This window comes from Dendronephthya gigantea, unplaced genomic scaffold (genome assembly GCF_004324835.1).
Source record: "Dendronephthya gigantea isolate DGI-Jeju-01 unplaced genomic scaffold, DenGig_1.0 000085F, whole genome shotgun sequence".
In the NCBI taxonomy this organism is placed as follows: domain Eukaryota; kingdom Metazoa; phylum Cnidaria; class Anthozoa; order Malacalcyonacea; family Nephtheidae; genus Dendronephthya; species Dendronephthya gigantea.
The window spans coordinates 885,252-905,340 of record NW_021163095.1 but is presented as its reverse complement, the minus strand read 5'-3'; the positions used below and the strand labels follow the sequence as shown (position 1 = coordinate 905,340).

The window sequence follows — 20,089 nt, the reverse complement described above, 5'->3', positions numbered from 1 at the left end:
AACTTCAGTGTTACAACCTTAGAAAGCAGAGGAGTATTCACTCAATGACTAATACAAATAAATTTAAAAATACTTTTGTAAATAGACTTATTTTTGGATATGATTCATAGATTTGAAATAGTTGTTAAGATATGTACCTTTTTATCTTAAGATGATTAAAAGATTGATTGATAGATTGATTGATTGATTTGGCGGCGCGCAAATTAAAATGAGTATCTTTTCCGTTTGACATCCTTACACGAAGTACTTCCAAAGTAGCCCGTGTTCATGTGTGTTCATTCCTCGTTTATTGCGATCTAAATTCTAAACTGGAATTTGGGAGAAAATAGTCTAAAAAATTGGTTCCTACTTTTGCGATTTTTCATTCCGTGATCTCTCCTTTTGGTAGAAAGAGCTCCTAGATCCGGATGAATGGATGTGTGATCCCGCACACGCCAATAGCAGTTGATTGTTGGCAAAGACGACTGGTGCATGCCAAAATATGTTTTCTAACTCACATGCACACAGACCATACTCAAGGGTTAACCTCATCTTGGGATCAGCCGATCTATTGCTCTGAAATCACTCGAAGTTTGGCGATAGAACACTTGAATATCAAGCCATGTTTTCTTATTTCAATTCCTGTTGGTCAAAGCACCATTATTCCTTTGGATGATGCAGGTAAAATTAGCTTGATATGCATGCACCTTTTGCAGAGAAACTGTAGTCCAGTAAATGCAATGCAGCGGTTTGCTAAGTGTACACACTTAAATGTTTTGTGGAAAAGTCAGGTGCTGTGGTCAGATTTTATGGGTGTATGTAGGTCCAAACATATGCACAGAGCTGGAGCTATTGTTCAGTGTATGGAGTTTTAAGAGGATGTTACCAACCAGGATTTAGGCAAATTCTTAATGATACAAAAGTTGTGTTTGGGTACTTCCCTAGCATGTGCAGTTGATAATTTTTGCTTACATCACCTGGGACCAGTCATATAAAGGCTAGTTAACTAGCTGACAGAAGTGGCCAATAAGAGTTGTGTAAAACAATAGAAACTCCATTTCAAAGATATAATTTTCGACATTTCAATTAAGCTATAGTCAGGTAGAGAATGAGGATAATATTACATATGTACAAGTATATATAGTGAAGTAATTTGATATGTTTAGCTGAATATTAATAAATATATAGAAGCTTTTGTTCCATGATTAAGAATAGGTATCTTTCTATTCATGGTAAGGGACTCGACTTTAATTTAGTTTAATTTAATTAATTTAAGCTTATAATTAAACATATCTAATTACTTCACGATATGTACTTGTACATATGTAATATCATCTTCATTCTTTTCCTGATGATGACTAGGACTTGGTCGAAACGTCGAAAATTATGTTTTTGGATATTTATGTTTACTTTACCGAGTTTCTATTGTTTTATATAAAATATTAAAATGAAATACTGAATGGTTCCCGTAAAGAGTTGTGTATTGTAAGAGTTTTATACAGTACAACCAGGCTCTGAAAAGTATGCTCATACCAGCTTGTTTCCCTCTCTTATTTTCAACTTTGTCACAGCTTCGTCTATGTATCACTCTATGTACCGGTACCCCAGAAGAAGAAGAGAACATAAGCCATAAGACTTTGACTATCATAACCAAGTAAACAAAACAGAACATGCTATTAATCTTAGAAAATACTTGAGAAACCTTGTGTCACTGATCAATTGGATTGCAATGATGCAGGCCAATATGCCCCTTCCATTTTTCACAATTCTTCATCTATCATCCAGCTTCGAATCCATGAAAAAATTAGCTGCTATTAATATTTAGATTTTTCTGTTCAAAAATACAAAAGGTCTTCTTTAGCTAGAATATGGCTATATATTAACAGAATATCATTTCCCATTGCCTTTTAGGCTACAGGAACTCTCTGAGACTCTTTGTTAGAAATATTGCCAGATTGTAATGTAGCACGTACCATACCATGAATTCATAAGTTCATTTTTCATGAATTGTGAAGATAAATAAGAGCAATATAAAACCTTGTGCAATATGACATAAAACAGAATTCTGGTTGTAAAGTTAGCTGGTGCCTGCTCCTCCTTCTGTGATCATAGTATGCTTGGTTTGATCTGTTTACCAAGATTAAAAATTTATGTACATACTACCAATTCAAGCCAGTCTTCTGAGGTCATTGTTAGGTTGTCACTAAAATTATTCAAATAATGTGAATAATTTGTCCTGTTACAAAATATGTGAGTCTGCTCAACCATCTGTGAAATAATTACAGTTTTAGGTTCCAATTTGAGACAGGTGTGTTATTGTTGTTGCCATTATAGCAGCTGATCTGCAATTATGCCAACTTGCATTGAATTAGTGTACCAATGGAGTTGAATTATTGCTTTAGAGAAATCAATTAATCCTATATTCTCAATTCTTTAAAATATATCTCAATAGAGATAAGATATAGATTTTTGCCATGATGAGAAGCAATACATATTTTTTTCACTCTCTGGTGATAGTTAGGTGTTATTTCATTGACTGGTGCCTGCTTATATTATTTCCTTAAGTAGTGACTCGTTATTATTTTGTTGAATATCTAGTGACTGGTTATTACATTGACTAGTGCGTGGTTATCATTTCATTGTCTAGTGATTGGTTATTATTTTGTTGGTTGGTTACTGGTTATTATATCATTGACTAGTGACTGGTTATTATTTTATGCACTAGTGACTGGTTGTTATTTCATTTACTTGTGACTACTGTAATTACTATTTCATTTACTAGTTACTGGTTATTACATATTTCATTTAATTGTGACTACTATAAAAACTATTTCATTAATTAGTGACTAATTACTATTTTGTTGACTATGGACTAGTTGTTTTTTCATTAGGCTAGTGACTGGATATTATTTTGTTGACTAGTGACTTGTTATTTCATTGACTAGTGACTGGTTATTATTTCATTTACTAGTAACTGGTTATTATTTCATGGACTAGTGACTGGTTATTATTTCATTGACTAGTGACTGGTTATTATTTCATTGACTTGTGCATGCAGACTACTGTAATTACTATTTCATTGACTAATGACTTGTTATTATTTCATTGACTAGTGACTGGTTATTATTTCATTGACTAGTGACTGGTTATTATTTCATTGACTAGTGACTGGTTATTATTTCATTTACTAGTGACTGGTTATTGTTTCATTTACTAGTGACTGGTTATTATTTCATTTACTAGTGACTGGTTATTATTTCATTTACTAGTGACTGGTTATTATTTCATTGACTTGTGCATGACTACTGTAATTACTATTTCATTGACTAATGACTTGTTATTATTTCATTCACAAGTGACTGGTTATGATTAATATTTATTCACTATTGCGTGGTCATTATTCATTAATTAGTGACAGGTTATTGTTTCATTAGGCTAGTGACTGGTAATTATTTCATCAAATCTGGCTCAGCACCTGCCTAAAATATTCAGTTGATAAACTCTATTTGATGGTAATGAAAACTCCAAGCTGCCCCTGATATAAATAGATAATATGTAGCTAGGTCTCATAAGTAATTTACATTTTCTATCTTTTTAGGGGTTGAAACGATGACGGTCACCTTGATCGATGCTAATCACTGTGCCGGCGCTGTGATGTTGTTGTTTCAAGGTTATTTTGGTTGCATTCTTCATACGGGTGACTTTCGATACTTCAACGGAATGCTTGACGTTCCTCCATTCACGAAGAACATCGTCATCAACACGTTGTACTTAGATAACACATACTGCGATCCACGTTGCGAGTTTCCTTCACGAGCTGAAGCAATCAAAAAAATTTTAAATATAATACATGACAACCGTGGCAAGGAAGTGAGAATTGGTCTCGATAAACTCGGAAAGGAAGAGCTTCTTTTTGAAATCGCCAAGGACCAAGGTGTTCCAATTTTTGTTGAGGAAAAGTTGCGTCTCGAAGTGGCCGAGTTGCTTGGTCATAGCGGGTTTTTCACAAGAAGTCAAGAGGACACGTATATTAAGGTGTTCAGTAGGCGTTCTGTGAACAGACGTGCGCTGATGGATTTGAATAGGAATGTTCGTCCAACCATAGGCATATTGCCAAGCGCTTTATACATAGGCAGAACAAACCCATTTGAAGAAAGCGATGAGATTTTCGTTGTGCCGTACTCAGACCATTCGTCGTTCTCTGAGCTGAAAGCGTTCGTGGCTAAGTTGCGACCTGAACGTATCATTCCGGTTGTTCGTAAGAGCGGCCGAAAGGACGAAGACTTGCCCGACCGTTCGGACATGACCATATTTGCGAATGAAATGTCAAGTAATGCAGGGCCCCACATTTTTGACATACCTCCAACGGTTCGAGAATTCATGTCGGGAAGTTCCAATAACCGCAACACACCTTCTCTAAAGCGTAAGGCCTCCATCAGCTACTTTAACAGCAGATCTAAACGACCGTGTGGTATTGTATTTTCTCCTGAAAAGCAAACGGCAGCTTGCGTGGAAACAGATAAAGTGGCAGTCCAAGAAGAAGCAAATACCTCTAACCAGCCGCACGAAGGTACAGTAACACAAATTTAACGATTCTACATAGCGTATAAAGAACGCAACACTAAATATTCATGATATTTGCATACGTTTTTTGGTAAAGGGCCCTTTTCTTTATACGATACTTCGTCATAATTACAGTAGCCTTTCCCACAATGAGCGTGAGATCTCGTAACGACGAGTTTCTTTATTGTTAGGCTGAATTTATTCTTCAAATGGTTTTTTGATTCAAAAAAAAATGCTTTTCATGTTGTTATATATATTTTTAAACCTATTTAAGAAAATTGAAAGTACTCCAATAACGTCATCGTGGGAAAGGCTAATTCTTTGTAATTTGTTGTACACTGCAATTCGGTGACATATGGAAACGCGAAGCTTTAAATGGGCACAAAACATGGGCCACGTACGTCCTTCGAGATTGCAGCCGTTCATCTCTAAGTACAGTTCTGCTGCAATTCACGGGTGTAATACTTAGTACGACTGCTGTAGAATTCCATGTGGCCAACGATTTTTTGACTTTTGTGATCGATGCCAAAGCGAATATCATGAATATTATTAACACTGTTATTGACAAAAATATAACGCATGAAATTTTACATAGTGGTAAAAAGCATTCAAATTAATACCAAACTATTGCGGGAACCAATGAGCATTTTCATCAAATACACAACAACGGTAACTCCGAATGAGGACATGTTGATTCAACGTTTCGACTTTATTTAGTCATCATCATATATATATATATATATATATATATATATATATTGTACTTCGTAAGATATACAGATCTTTTGTTATTTAATCTCTACTAGTAGAAAACCAATAGTTCTCGGGATGCTTTCATGCCATGGTTCATTTCCGGTTTTTTTGCCTGTGGATGGCGAGTGCTTCTTTGAATAATAATACTGACCAGCGTTTTGCCATATCCAGGATGATGGAGTTTTGGAGAAGGAATAGCTTAGTCTTACCTAACGCTGGAGATTAATTTTAAAAGATCTGTATATGTAACATTATCCATTTCTGATGATGACTAAATAAAATCGAATCGTTGAATGGAAATGCTCTTGTTACCGTTGTGGTGTCTTTGATGAAAATACCAAATGCATCTAAATTCTTACTTCATTCAAGTTTTTTAGTCCTAGTTTTTAGCTCTACCACTGTTAAAGGGCTCTTTTCAGTAGGCGGAATTTTACGTGCTTTTTGTTTGTTTTTTCTTATGTTAGTTTTGCATGAAAGCGTACAGGCAATGAAAACTTACGCTCCGCGCGCAAATTCCCCCCTAGTGGTAAACAACCCTGAAACTAGCTAACTGTCCATATGATATAGAAAAATTACGTCAGGCTAATGTTTACAGTGAGTCGTGCTTCGAAAGACACCTGGTTATTAATTTGTATCAATCCACATGTTCCGACTTATATATAGATAAAGATGTGGTGAACCAACATCATCTTCCTGTGGATGAAGCAAGCAAGATGTTGCAAGAAGAACGAGCTCCTTTCGACGAGGAAATGTCAGCCAAATCACTAGGCGACAATGAAGTCGACAGGTCCCCTGGTACGCCAAAACAAGGAAAATTCTCTGAAAGCCAAAATTTGAAACTTAGTGGAACACCTAGTAAGCGTGTGTTGCAGCTGAAGCAGAGTATTATTGAACATATCCAGCGTATGGTTGAGAGTCCTTCTGCAGTTGCTGTCAACCCGAAGGAACCGCGAGAAAATGCTAGCGCTGTAGAATTACCAAAGGACACTGAAATATCGTTCAATAAAAGAAACACAGATGAAATTAACATTTTACCCCAAAGTGGCAATGAATTGCATCAGAAGCGAGATGACGACTTGCCAAACTTGCCAGAAATAGAAGCGAACAAGAAATTGGAGCTTCCGGTAGGCTTTCATATTGCGAATATAAGTTTGTATCTATTGATAACCAAGGAGCAGCGTGGCAGCGTCTTCAAACAACAATGTTGATTTGTTTCTTTTTGTTATTGATCCGCTTTTTCACTGATAGTGGCGCTGTATTTATTAGTCATGCATAATTACTGGTAGCTAATTCAGGGGTAAAAATCCACATCTAGAGCCCATAAAATATTGGCGCGCTTTTCTTAACTCTCGCAACATTCTTGCGTGTTTCGATTAGGCCATGCATCCATGCAAAAACGGAAACCATTAAGTAATTGTTTAATCAGTTCTAGAGCGAAGCGTATGAGAACAAACGTCTGTGTACATACTGATAGAACATTTGTAGGTAAGGATTAAGGAGCACGGCAGAAATTTGTATTTATGAAGTTTCAACCCGAAAATCTGATCACTGGTTCATAATTGTGTATTTCTGTATAAAGGTCATTTTTTTCTCTTTTGAATACGCAATCTCCAATCTTTTGGGAGCTCATCATATACACAACTTACAGCTGTTAAATGGTCATTTTGAGGCTTAAAGAGAATACACAATAGAAATTACGCATTTTTCCGAGTTTTATTGTGAAAGAATTTTTCGATTTTTTAAAAAAGAAAAAATCTTAGAGCCGTTTGAATCCGTGAACTCAAATAAGACTGGAACGCTAGCTCTCTGACTTTCCCTCATTAACAAGAAAAGCCAAGATGGCGGACAATGAAGCTGAGCTATATTAACATTCCTGGAAAACTTTCTTTCGGGCAGATCCACTGAGCTGACGCCACTTGGTTCAATTTACCACTTACGCTGTTTCGCTAATGCAAGAATAAATATATATTGAAACGTCAAAGAAAGGTGGACAAAAGTTAAACTACAAAATTAATTTTCATACTGACAGTCTGACACTAAATGACAGGTTTATTTTTTATTTTCTTCATGATATTTTCGTTAATTATACATTCCTATATTAAATTTAACAAATGCTCGAACTTTTTGGCACTATTTGGCCCTACTTCATATATACAATTTTAATTTTAAGTTTGGCCAACCTATAAGATGCTAAAAGAATAACATGGGAGCTTTTGAATGTAACAAGTATAAAGAAAAAAAGATTAATCATGAAACTAAATATGAAGTTTTACAACTTTTAATAATTTATTTGTATGCGACATGCTTGCATGTATGTACAGATTAGAAGGAGTAATAAACAGTCATTGTTGTGAATAATTTGATTTAAAAAAGATTTAAAATTAAGACCAAAAAGGGTCATTATATGTTTTGATACTGATCCTTATGGTAAAAATTGCTCCAAATTGCGTACTGCAGTATAAGGCATGGACAAGACATTATAGTCATCAAGGTTCCTTAACTTCATGGTCAAGGATGTATTTGGAGCTTATAAACAGAAGTATTTTTGCAACTCAAGCATTGCTTTATTTCCAACTTCAAGTTGAAGCTACTATGTCAGCAGGGTATTGCACATGTGATATTATTAATTTGTAACATCTTACAACAATTGAAGTAACCGTCAACCTATATAGCCACCATTGAATTAACAAAAAACATTACTACCATTATTCTGCCTTTAATAGAATGAAAGCAAACACATAGCCATCAGACAGTTTTGAATCCCTGTGTTAGTAGATTGGGGTGGAATGTTTATTTTTTTATAGCATGTAAATGAATATCGATCAAACTACCAAATTTTAAAAGACTTTATAGCGACATTCTGAGTGACAATATAAACAGATTAGCTGTTTTAAAATTATGTTTTATTGGTTCTGTCAGTTGCTTTTTGATTATCAAGCAAAAGCAACTTAACGACATTACTCACAACATGCCTCTCAATAACTGAATGGTATTAGTGTACATGGTTAAAATGGTCCAGCCATATTTTTCACTTTAGAATTTAGAATAAGCTTGCTTTGACTATATATGATCAAAACCATGCATTAGGCTATATCCTCTCGAGTATATATAAAAAAGACTTTCCAACATATATAACTTCGACGTGGCAGTAAATACACTGTATTGTAATATATAACCAGCTATGAACTGACATATGAAACCACGCAAAGGAGATTTTAACAGTGTTTGTCCATCGCCCGAGCTTTAAAGTTACATATTACCTGTCCCATATGATAGATCTTCGTGTCTTGGTTAAGGTTCCGTCCACACGTATCCGTATAAATTTGAAAACGGATAAATATTTATACGGTTACGGGTTCCGTCCACACGTATCCGGCGTTTTCGCCCACTGAAATGGCTTATCAGGATAAATTTGAAAACGATGAAGCAACGTTTCAAGCCCAGTCCAACACGCGCTCTCGGCCAATCATTAAATAACGAACAAGCTGTAGTTTCGATATTATTGCGGCTTATTTCAAGCCTCGTGGCTTAATTTAAGCTTCATAGTGCCATTCTAAATTATCAAGCAGATTATCTGAAGAAGCGCAGAAATATAATTCGGTTTCTCTCATTGTCGAAATGAGACAATGTTATTCGACTTCAAAACAAAACGTAAAACGGCTCAACCAAAGACGTCTGGCGAAACCTCGTTGGATTAGACCTGGGCGAACAAGGGCAAATTTTGTCAACCAAATCGTTTTTCCAGAGGACAGATTTCGTACACATGTTTCGCTCTAAGCAGCATGCCCAGTAGGCGATGTTAGCGTTTTCAAATTGTTTTCACGTTTTCGTGTGGACGCCAAAATCTGGTCAGAAGCGACAACGTGTCGACGCAGATTTTTTTTGTAAACGGATAAATATCCGTTGTCAAATGTATCCGGACACGTGTGGACGGGGCCTAAAATTTTCACATTTTAGTGCTTTATCGTCACAAAAATCGAGCTAATAGACACTAGCCGAATTAATATTAGCTACAGACAAACTCGTCAGATGTGACTTTCCCGTCTAAAGGAAACTTTCCTCTTTCTTTAACTTCCCAATTCATATTCACACGCATTTTTACATAAAATCACGAAAAATGCACAAATGTAAATTTCCCTCATTCGTTATAGGTTTCTATGGGACATCGCCATGGCCGCGAGCCCGCCCCAATGTTTTCATGCATTGTTTTCTCATTCGGGTTTTAATATCCCGGTAAAACACTCGCTCTCGCTGTTCTTATGTTACATCCAAAATTCAACTTCAATTTCTATTTAAAGTGTCACATTTCGTTGCCTCAAATCACTCTTTTGTCTTAAGATATTTAAAAAGACTTCTCTATTTCATCACAGGTAAACCTGGACCAACCGAGTGAGATGCAGAGTGAGTTGAGTTCCACAGAACATACCGAAGCATTGAGTGACCCCAACTTTACATCGTGTGGTTCACAAACTACATCAAATGATCCGGAAACATGCGATCCACTGGCAACCGTGCCCAGAAATTCAAGCATTGAACTTGGTCGGCATTCTGAAGGCATAGTCGAGAACACGTCGATCAGTAAGAAAACCTCAAATCAGTGTAACCCACTAGAAGCTGATGTTTCAGTGTCTGAATCTGAAAAAGTTTTTGAACCTCAAGCAAATGAGGCTGAAAATATCCTGGGAAAATCTGAGCCCCAGTTGGTGCAGCAAGGTGTCCAAAGTGATGTTTGCAACTCCCCAATAGGGAATGGTGCCCAAACTAAGAATGGAGGGAGCGAAATGGTAAATATACGCTAAACTTTATTAATTTTAAAATATATTATTTAGCTATATACCACCAACCAATCTTGTTGTGATAAAATTTAACGATTTTATTAAAGTTTAATCAAGTTGTATTTTTAGATTATCAGTAATAGAACGAATGCCGTACAATTAGTGCCAAAATCATGCTCGTAGTTAACAAATGTTGCTTGTGCTGAGCGATGTTGCTCGTACAATTAGAGATTAATTGTATTTGTGATATTTGAAATTTTGACAAAATTTTCTATAAAAACGTCACTCGTATTGCAATAATATTTCAGATATTCTAGAGTACCCCGCTGAATAGCTGGCAAAAATTTAACACTTCCCGATCTCTGATTCACATACTATACTTATCAACAAAAACCCATTTATCCGTAATAATCTTTGAAATTGAACATTTTGTAAATCGTTTTGCAAAAATCGAGCAAAATGCGCAAATGTAAATTTCCCTCACTCGTTATAGATTTGTATGGGAAATGGCTCTGGCCGCGAGCTCGCCCCAATGTTTTCATACATTGTTTTCTCGGTTTGAATATCCCGGTAAAAAACATTCGCTCTCGCTGTTCATATATTACATCCAAAATTTAACTTTAAGTCCCATTTAAAGTGTCACATCTCGTTGCCTCAAAGCATTCTCGTCTCTTAGGTATTTAAAAAAACTTCTCTATTTCATCACAGGTAAGCCTGGACCAACCGAGTGAGATGCAGCGTGAGTTGAGTTCCACGGAACATACCGAAGCATTGAATGACTCCAACTTTACATCGTGTGGTTCACAAACTACATCAAATGGTCCGGAAACGCGCGATCCACTGGCGACCGTGCGCAGAAATTCAAGTATTGAGCTTGGTCATTCTGAAGGCATAGTCGAAAACACGTCGATCAGTACGAAAACCTCAAATGAGTGTAACCCACTAGAAGGTGATGTTTCAGTGTCTAAATCTGAAAAAGTTGTTGAACCTCAAGCAAATGAGGCTGAAAATATCCTGGAAAAATCTGAGCCCCAGTTGGTTCAGCAAGATGTCCAAAGTGATGTTTGCAACTCCCCAATAGGGAATGATGCCCGAACTGAGAATGGAGAGAGCAAAATGGTAAATATACGCTAAACTTTAATAATTTTAAAATATGCTATTTAGCTATAATTATACCACCGACAAATCTTGTTGTGATAAAATTTAACGATTTTATTGAAGCTCAATAAAGTAGTATTTTTAGATTACAGAAGATATATAATTAATTAATTAGTAATAGAACGAATTAAGTCCTACAATTAATGCCAAAATCATGCTCGTAGTTAACAAATGCTGCTCGTGCTGAGTGATGTTGCTCGTACAATTGGGGATTAATTGTATTTGTGATGTTTGAAATTTTCACAAAATTTTCTATAAAAATTTCACTCGTATTGCAATAATATTTTCGATGCCTAGAGCACCTCGTTGAAAAGCTGGCCTTCGGCGTATACGCGTTTTGTATAAATAAGAACTATATATTAATAATGTTAAGCTAGTGGGTTTTCCGGCGGTGCAACGTAGTCCAGTGTTAAGCGGTTAGTCTCTGGTGCGCTATGACTGGGTGCGAATACGCGCTTTTACTTTCTAATTTTTTCTTACCTTTTTTTATCTTTTGATATTTTTGCAAACCCCGGAAATAAACCAATGAAAATATCTTTAGGTTAGTTTTTCGGTTATTTGATGTCTGACTTATTTTTCGAGTTTCTTTGTTTTTTTAAAAGTTCGAGCGTTTAGCGGAGGCCTGGAGATGAAGTGATGTACCATATCTGAAATAGCTTCATCGTTAATTCCAAATTTGACTCGCTATCGCATAATTACCTAAAATTAAATCAAGTAAGCATACAAAATAACCAAATAAAGTTTGCTTTAATTATAACCCCTCCTGCAATATAAACATCAGGAATAATCGTGCATTGTGTATCTTAATCAATTCTTACCTATCTTTCACTTCGTTAGAAATTGTAAAGAATTCACCTTCCGAAAAACCTTTGTCTCGATTCATTTAAGAAGCCACATGAACAACTTCTGTTCGTGTCTCACCGGGATATCCAAACACTTGAAAACGAATAATTAAAACATTCGTTCTTCGCACTTCTGTTTTCATACATTGCTTTCTCATGCAGTCGGGTTTGAATATCCCGGTGAGACACTCGCTCTCGCTGTTGATATATTACATCCAAAATTTAACTTGAAGTCCTATTTAAAGTGTCGCATATCGTTTCTTCAAATCACTCTTTTGTCTTAATATATTTGAAAAAACTTCTCTATTTCATCACAGGTAAGCCTGGACCAACCGAATGAGATGCAGCGTGAGTTGAGTTCCACAGAACATACCGAAGCATTGAATGACTCCAACTTTACATTGAGTGGTTCCCAAACTACATCAAATAATCCTCCGGAAACACGCGATCCACTTGCAACCGTGCGCAGAAATTCAAGCATCGAACGTATAAGCGAACTTGGTCATTCTGAAGGCATAGTCGAGAACACGTCGATCAGTACGAAAACTTCAAATCAGTGTAACCCACTAGAAGCTGATGTTTCAGTGTCTAAATCTGAAAAAGTTGTTGAACCTCAAGCAAATGAGGCTGAAAATATCCTGGGAAAATCTGAGCCCCAGTTGGTGCAGCAAGATGTCCAAAGTGATGTTTGCAACCCCCCAATAGGGAATGATGCCCGAAATGAGAATGGAGAGAGCAAAATGGTAAATATTACGCTAAACTTTAATAATTTTAAAATATGCTATTTAGATATATACCACCAATCAATCTTGTTGTGATAAAATTTAACGATTTTATTGAAATTAAATAAAGTTGTATCTTCAGATTACAGAAGATATATAATAATTAATGAGTAATAGAACGAATTAAGTCTTGATATTAATGCCAAAATCATACTCGTGGTTAAAAAATGTTGCTCGTGTTGAGCGATGTTGCATCTACAATTAGGAATTAATAGTATTCATGATGTTTGAAATTTTGAGAAAATTTTCTATAAAAACTTCACTCGTATTGCCATAATATTTCAGATATGCTAGAGCACCTCGTTGAATAGCTGGCCTTCGGCGTATATGTGTTTTGTATAAAAAAGAACTATATATTAACAATGTTAGGCTAGTGGGTTTTCCGGCGGTGCAAAGTAGTGGAGTGTTAAGCGGTTTTGATCTCTGGTGCGGTATGTCTGGGTGCGAATACGCGCCGTTTACTTTCTATTTCTTTTACCTTTTTTTCTCTTTTGATGTTTGCAAACCCTGGAAATGAACCACTGAAAATATCTTTAGGTTAGTGTTTGGGTTATTTGATGTCTGATTCATTTTTTTGAGTTTCTTTGTTTTCTCAAAAGTGCGAGCGTTTAGCGGAGGCCTGGACACAGAGTACACAGAGGTGGAACTCGCGGCAAATCTTGTCCCCCTGTTTTTAATGCGCATGCGCTAGGCTCTGGCAAGTGTTTTTGCACTTTTTAATAAGGAAAATTCGATTTTTTAGCAGAAAAAATGCAATTTTAAAGCCAAGGATCTTTTGCTCTTCGTTTTTTTGACAAATTTTATTTATCCATCCGACATTGCTCCTTTTGGATTAAAAATGACTGCGATAATACGAATTAAAACGGGAAAAAAACGGGAAATACAACTACGAGGAGTGCGATTTTCACACGAAGCTTCTAGAACTGCCAGGTAAAAATTCAAAGTTTTGTATTTCATCTAATAAATGTAGGTCTATCTGACTATATTTCGCCAACATGCAGTCGTATTTTTTTCAAGATGGCGAAACAATCTTCTCAAAGTCAGTTAACTTTTGAGCAGACGACATATACAGACACTGACTTCTACTGTTCAAGAAGATAGCAAGTTTATAGATAGCTATTAAAAAAGGTTTACAACGTATACGCAGTTTACTGATATTTATGAACCCTATTATATCTCCTATGTGTATTATTATTTCACTTTGGACTCTTCGGCTCTCTTTGGGCTGGCACCAATGGAAATTCTAGTACTGAATTATCTAGCAGCAGCAGCAGCAGCAGCAGCAGCAGCAAGGTTAGACAATGGTTATAGAATTATAGCTTGCATATTAGTATAAGAAATTTATGTTATTCATATATAGGTAAGCTTTTATATTACCATTCTTATGCATTAACTGCTCAAATTATATAGGCTTGGTCTAAATTCATTCATGTAATTAATCTCAACAAAAAGCCTTGTTTTTGAATCTATCCATGCAATGCACATTCTACAACATTAAAACTCCATGTAAAAGGGATTAAGGGAAGGTTAGGACACATTGAGTTCATCACCATATTATAGTTTCAGAGCAAAAAATATTTATATTTTTCATTATATTCACATCTAAAAATTGGAAAATAGCTTTCAATCTTCTCTTAGAAGCCACACAGAATTGCATAGATTAGATTGGAAATTGATTTGCATGTCCTTCATGAATATTACAATCATGTATGAACTGAAATTAATATCTGTTAGCATTTACCATTTGTGTGTAAAGTTGGATTTATACTCGTGTAAAAAGTATTGTATAATTATATAGGTAAAAGTTGTATTTGTTTATTGTAAATCCTTTGAATTCAAGTTCAAGATTCGAATAAAAAACATAGTTTTTGCTAGTTTTATGGCAAAATAAATTATTTTCAAAGAAATTTTTTCGTGTGTTTTGAATTGTAGAAATGACACATCAATCATCTTTAACCTAACGCATATATTTTTTACAAAAACACAACCATTTACCGTTTGTTTTTAAAATTTAGCCGCAAAAATAGAGATCGATAGAGCCAGCTTTAAAATATTAACATTTTTCGTCTTTCGAACACCTTTTCCCCTTACTTTAGAGTCAAAATACACTTGCCAGAGCAATTTGCGTGGCGCGTGGAATGGCGTAGGCAGGGGGACAGCAACATCAAAGGGTTCCGCCGCAAGTTCCATAACTGTATATCATTAAACTGTGGCCTGGAGATGAAGTGATCTACCATATCTTAAATAGCTTCATCGTTAATTCCAAATTTTACTCGCAATCGCATAATTGCCTAAAATCAAATCAAGTCAGCATACAAAATAACCAAATAAAAATACCCCAATAAAACTTTGCTTTAATTATAACCACTCCTGCAAAAAAACATCAATAATAATCGTGCATTGCGTAACACAATCGGTTCTTACCTATCTTTCACGTGGTTAGAAATTGTAAAGAACTCACTTTCCGGAAACCTTTTGTCTCGATTCATTTGAGAAGCCACATCAACCACTTCTGTTCGTGTCTCTCCGGGATATCCAAACACTTGAAAACGATTAATTAAAAGATTCGTTCTACACACTCCTGTTTTCATACATTGTTTTCTCAGTCGGGTTGGAATATCCCGGTGAGACACTCGCTCTCGCTGTCCATATATTACATCCAAAATTTAGCTTGAAGTCCTATTTTAAGTGTCGCATCTCGTTGCCTCACATCCCTCTTTTCTCTTTAAAAAAGCTTTTCTATTTCATCACAGGTGAACCTGGACCAACCGGGTGAGATGCAGAGTGAGTTGAGTTCCACAGAACATACCGAATTATTGAATAACTCCAACTTTACATCGTGTGGTTCACAAACAAGATCAAATGATTCGGAAACACGCGATCCACTGGCGACCATGCGCAGAAATTCAAGCATTGAACTTGGTCGGCATTCTGAAGGCATAGTCGAGGACACGTCGATCAGTACGAAAACCTCAAATCAGTATAACCTACTAGAAGCTGATGTTTCAGTGTCTGAATCTGAAAAAATTGTTGAATTTCAAGCAAATGAGCCTGAAAATATCCTGGGAAAATCTGAGCCCCAGTTGGTGCAGCAAGGCGTCCAAAGTGATGTTTGCAACTCCCCAATAAATGAACACAGCAAAATGGCAGCAGGTGATTTCCAATTTCCCGATAACAGTTCTCCGGTTGTGCATTCTAAACCAGATGATTTAACTAGGGACACTGTGGAACATCAGTCTCAGCCCGGCCTTCAAGACTCTCTAAAGGCATTAACTAATGGGAAAATTGGCGTTGCAAAAACAAATCGTAAAAACGATCTTCCTTTAAACGAAATTTGCAGCGCGCAAAAATTAGACAAAGCGGCTTCAAATGGGGATTATCTCAAGGTATCACAAAAGGTCGACAGTCTTAATGCAGAACAACGAAAACAACATAATTTAGATGACGTCTTCAGCTCTGAAGAAGCAAAACAACAGACGTTAAACGATAGTTTAACAGAGGTATTTGCTTCTAGGGGAGAAAAATCGACTGAAAAATCAGAGGGCTTGGGAATACGTATTGCCGAGGAAGAAAAATTGCACACGTTGAACGATAATACTACTCAGGTATTGGGCGAACAGACCGTTACTTTGAACAAAGAGGTTTCTCGGGAACAAAAAGCAAATGAATCATTAACTTGGCATGACTTAAAAGGCCTTCCTGCTGATGAAAAAAGGAAACTAGAGACGTTGAACGAACTCAACCGCGCACAGGTTTGTGAACCAGAAAACAACAAGAACGGAGAACAATGTAAGTTAAATATGGTTTCTGGCACAAGAGATTTCTCTTCTCGTAGCGAAGATAATGTCACAAACGAAGAGGAATTGGCCGTACCAGTCCCGGAAGCCAATATGCAATTAATTCTCAGAGTTCTGGATTCACAGGAAGGGGCTAAAACGTCCATTCGTGTTCTGGAGGAAGATGACATTGGACTTGCCACGTTAGACAGGTTTTGTAATGTGAAGGACTCCGAGGGATGCGATTCCAAAGATATTGATGTTTATCTCAGAATTTTGAACAAAACGGGAAGACCTTTAGGTATCGAGGTGGATAGTACAGAACAGCTTGTCGGAAACTTGACATCAAGTGGATCCACGCAAGTGCATTGTCTCACTTCACAGGCACTCCAAGAAACTGCAGCTGAATTAGTACAACGACAACCTATCAGCAATCCTGCACCTAATTCTAGAAAAAAGAGGAGAAAACTAACTGGGATTTATAGAGAAATTCTCTCAAGAAAGCCCACTCGCACAAGAGATAATTACCCAAAATAATGCCGATGCCGGTGTAAACTATTACGATATCGGGAATTCTTGGCAAAGGCATTACTGAGATGACGAAAACAATTCTGAACGAACGTCACAGGTTTAAATTGCGTTTTTTTATTTACCCAGTTGTGTTAATGTTTTTTTTGTTTTGTTTTCGCTGGCGGCATGCGATATATAGTAAAGTGAAAAGCTATCTTCATGGCCAACACCATCGATATAAATAAACCTGGTTATATACAACAGATGTCAAATCTTACTTTCTCCATTTTATAATTAGAGGTTTACTTTAGTGCCCTGTTATGATAGCTTAAAACTAGTTCATGTCCGGAATCATCATCATGTGGTAATGTAGCGATATACCATCATATACCATCATATAGTGTGACATTGCATCACATATCACCAATCATATGACTTCGCATCATATTACATCACATAAGCCCCGTCTACGGCTAAAATGGGTACTCGTGCCCAATTTTATTAGTGTTCAGGCTACCATAACAAAGGCTGGACACGAATGAAATGGGCACAGGTACCCATTTTAGCCGTGCCGTGCCAATAAATTGAGGGTAGTGTAATCGGGTCTATAGTACGATGTCATTATGCATTACATAGTAACCTATCATTGTAGAATCGCATAATATCATATAGCATGATTCATATATTGCCCTATAGACCTTACTATTCTGTCTTTGAAACATACAAAAACTCGTATTACGACATATTGGAAATTGGAAAGTGTTTTACTGCATGCTAGGAGCAAAATTTTAATTCAATGATGATAATATCGCAGCTAACGTAATTTGAGTACTTTGAATATAATGTTTCCAGTAATTCGACGGTTACGCGTACCGTCCACACGTATCCGGCGTTTTCTCCCACTCAAAAAGGGAGAATCTGAAAACGCTCTCCGGAGTGGAAGAATTTGAAAACGACGGCTGAGCGAATACGAATGGACGGCTTTGCCGGATAAATTTGAAAACGACGACGTCACTTATCAAATCGTTTCCATACTAATAAGGCTTGTTTCACTTCTTGTGGCTTATGCTCAACTTTATATTGCTACATTACCGTCAAATGAGTCCTATTTAAAACATAGTCTGAAATATTAACCGTTTGTGGTGACCTGATGAAAAACTGAAGTTGGTTGCTAGGAGACCATGTAAAGACAGCTAGTGAAGTTTATTTTAGTTATTTGTCCTTCATCAGCTGTATTTGGTGTTTTTGATAAGAATAAAGCATTGTTATTACGAACTTCTGTATTCGAAATATAACCATTATTAATCTTGCACACGAGTCGCTTTGGATTCTAGTCCATATTCCTTATAAGGGTTTTCCACCCCAGCTCAGCCTAAGCAGCTTCTGAAGCACCGTGCTCGTTGGGATAACCCAAAACTATTCTCGCAGCCCTGTTTTAAATCCTTCGCAGTTTATTAGATCATTATACCCATTCTGAAATCAATGGCGTTTCCTGCTAGATATTTGTTTGCGAATTCTATCAATAACTATAGTTAAACCATGAATAATTAATTAGGTTTATACCCAACCAAATTTCGTGAATGCTAACTCTGCATGTATACCCCATACAAATGAGTTTGAATAGATATGCAAAATCATTGCACAAATTGTTTACAACACTCGCAGGCAATAGTTGCCGTGTTTGCGCGCTCGTGATTCTATATTCAATACAACACAGCCCGCTCTTGTTGTAAGCATCGCATAATATATAATAGAAACAGATGTGGGAATTCCAGACAGTGGGGAATAATCAGTAGGATAGCGTTTTCCCAAACCCTCCAAATGCTTCTATTAACGGCAATGCCTTACAAAAAACGCGTGGTCTTTGTCATGCGTATAATACAATTATTATACTCCGACGTGGCGACGGAGTTGAAAACTCGCCTTAGTTTTTTGGTGTGTTTTTTTACGTCGTCGCAGGTGTGTTTTATCGCGAAATATACTTGTATTTGAAATGTGTATTGAAGTGTGACCGTATTTATCTAAGTCACCGTTTTGTCTCCTAAGAGTTGTGGTGCACAGCATTGGCTAATTTTCCGATGCGCGATTCGATTTCCCTCGCATGATACGGCAATTCCTCCAACAGGAACCAATAAACCGTTCTTTTTGCTGTTCAATTAAGTTTAGATTTAATTTGGATCAGAATATATTTAATACATGTAGATTCTGGTCCTATTTTAATAATATCGCTGCTATTTCGCCGTATAACAATATGTGGTCGTGTATGGCGCGTTGACACATCGCAGTTTGCACAGGATTGAAGATTTAATATAACTATATATATAAGCGCGAATTCCAAAGGCAAAGTGTAAGTCAAAGTGAACGTGTCATGCCATTTATTTACATTTTTGAACAATTGAATTTCTATACTTTTTAAAGTACGATGCATGTGCTTCTGAATTTCGTGGTCGAACAACATTTAGGTTGGCAAGGTATCTAAATGAGTATGAACTGTATTGTTTATGTTCAGAAATTTTATATTGACTGGCACGTGAACGCCACGCCGGAGTTAATGCCGGAACAGGCGTCTTGTTTACAGGAAAATGTCGCGCACATTTACATCCACATCGTTATTTGGCCGTTAGTATTCAAAATGTCCAGAATAGATTATTGTGTCAGAAAACACCATTCATATAAGACCGATTTAAAAATTTATCAACTTGATTTAAGATAGTTACCTTAATACATGTCAACACTGAATTAAGAAGGATTTATCGCCTACCAATACGTCATTGTTTTTTTTTGTTTTTTTTTGTTTTATAGAGCTCCAAAAGGAAGTGGTCTCAATCTTCAATGATGAATTCACTACTCCGAGTTCACGATATCCGTATTTCATCGAAGTTTACCGTTGCGTTAAAAGCGATTTCATTTTCGCCTTAAATTATGATTCGTCCTGCTATCCAGTGCAAAAA

At 36.4% G+C, this 20,089-nt stretch overlaps 1 protein-coding gene across 1 annotated transcript; it reads left to right on the top strand.

Annotated features, from left to right (window-relative positions):
• The first annotated feature begins 272 nt into the window (after window positions 1-272).
• LOC114533064 lies at window positions 273-18,301 on the top strand. The gene is made up of 7 exons (XM_028554651.1): window positions 273-660; window positions 3,578-4,549; window positions 5,959-6,419; window positions 9,666-10,079; window positions 10,779-11,189; window positions 12,388-12,813; window positions 15,606-18,301. The coding sequence occupies exons 1-7, from the start codon at window positions 408-410 to the stop codon at window positions 17,163-17,165; spliced, it is 4,497 nt and encodes a 1,498-aa protein (XP_028410452.1). The 5' UTR covers window positions 273-407; the 3' UTR covers window positions 17,166-18,301.
• Window positions 18,302-20,089: the final 1,788 nt, after the last annotated feature.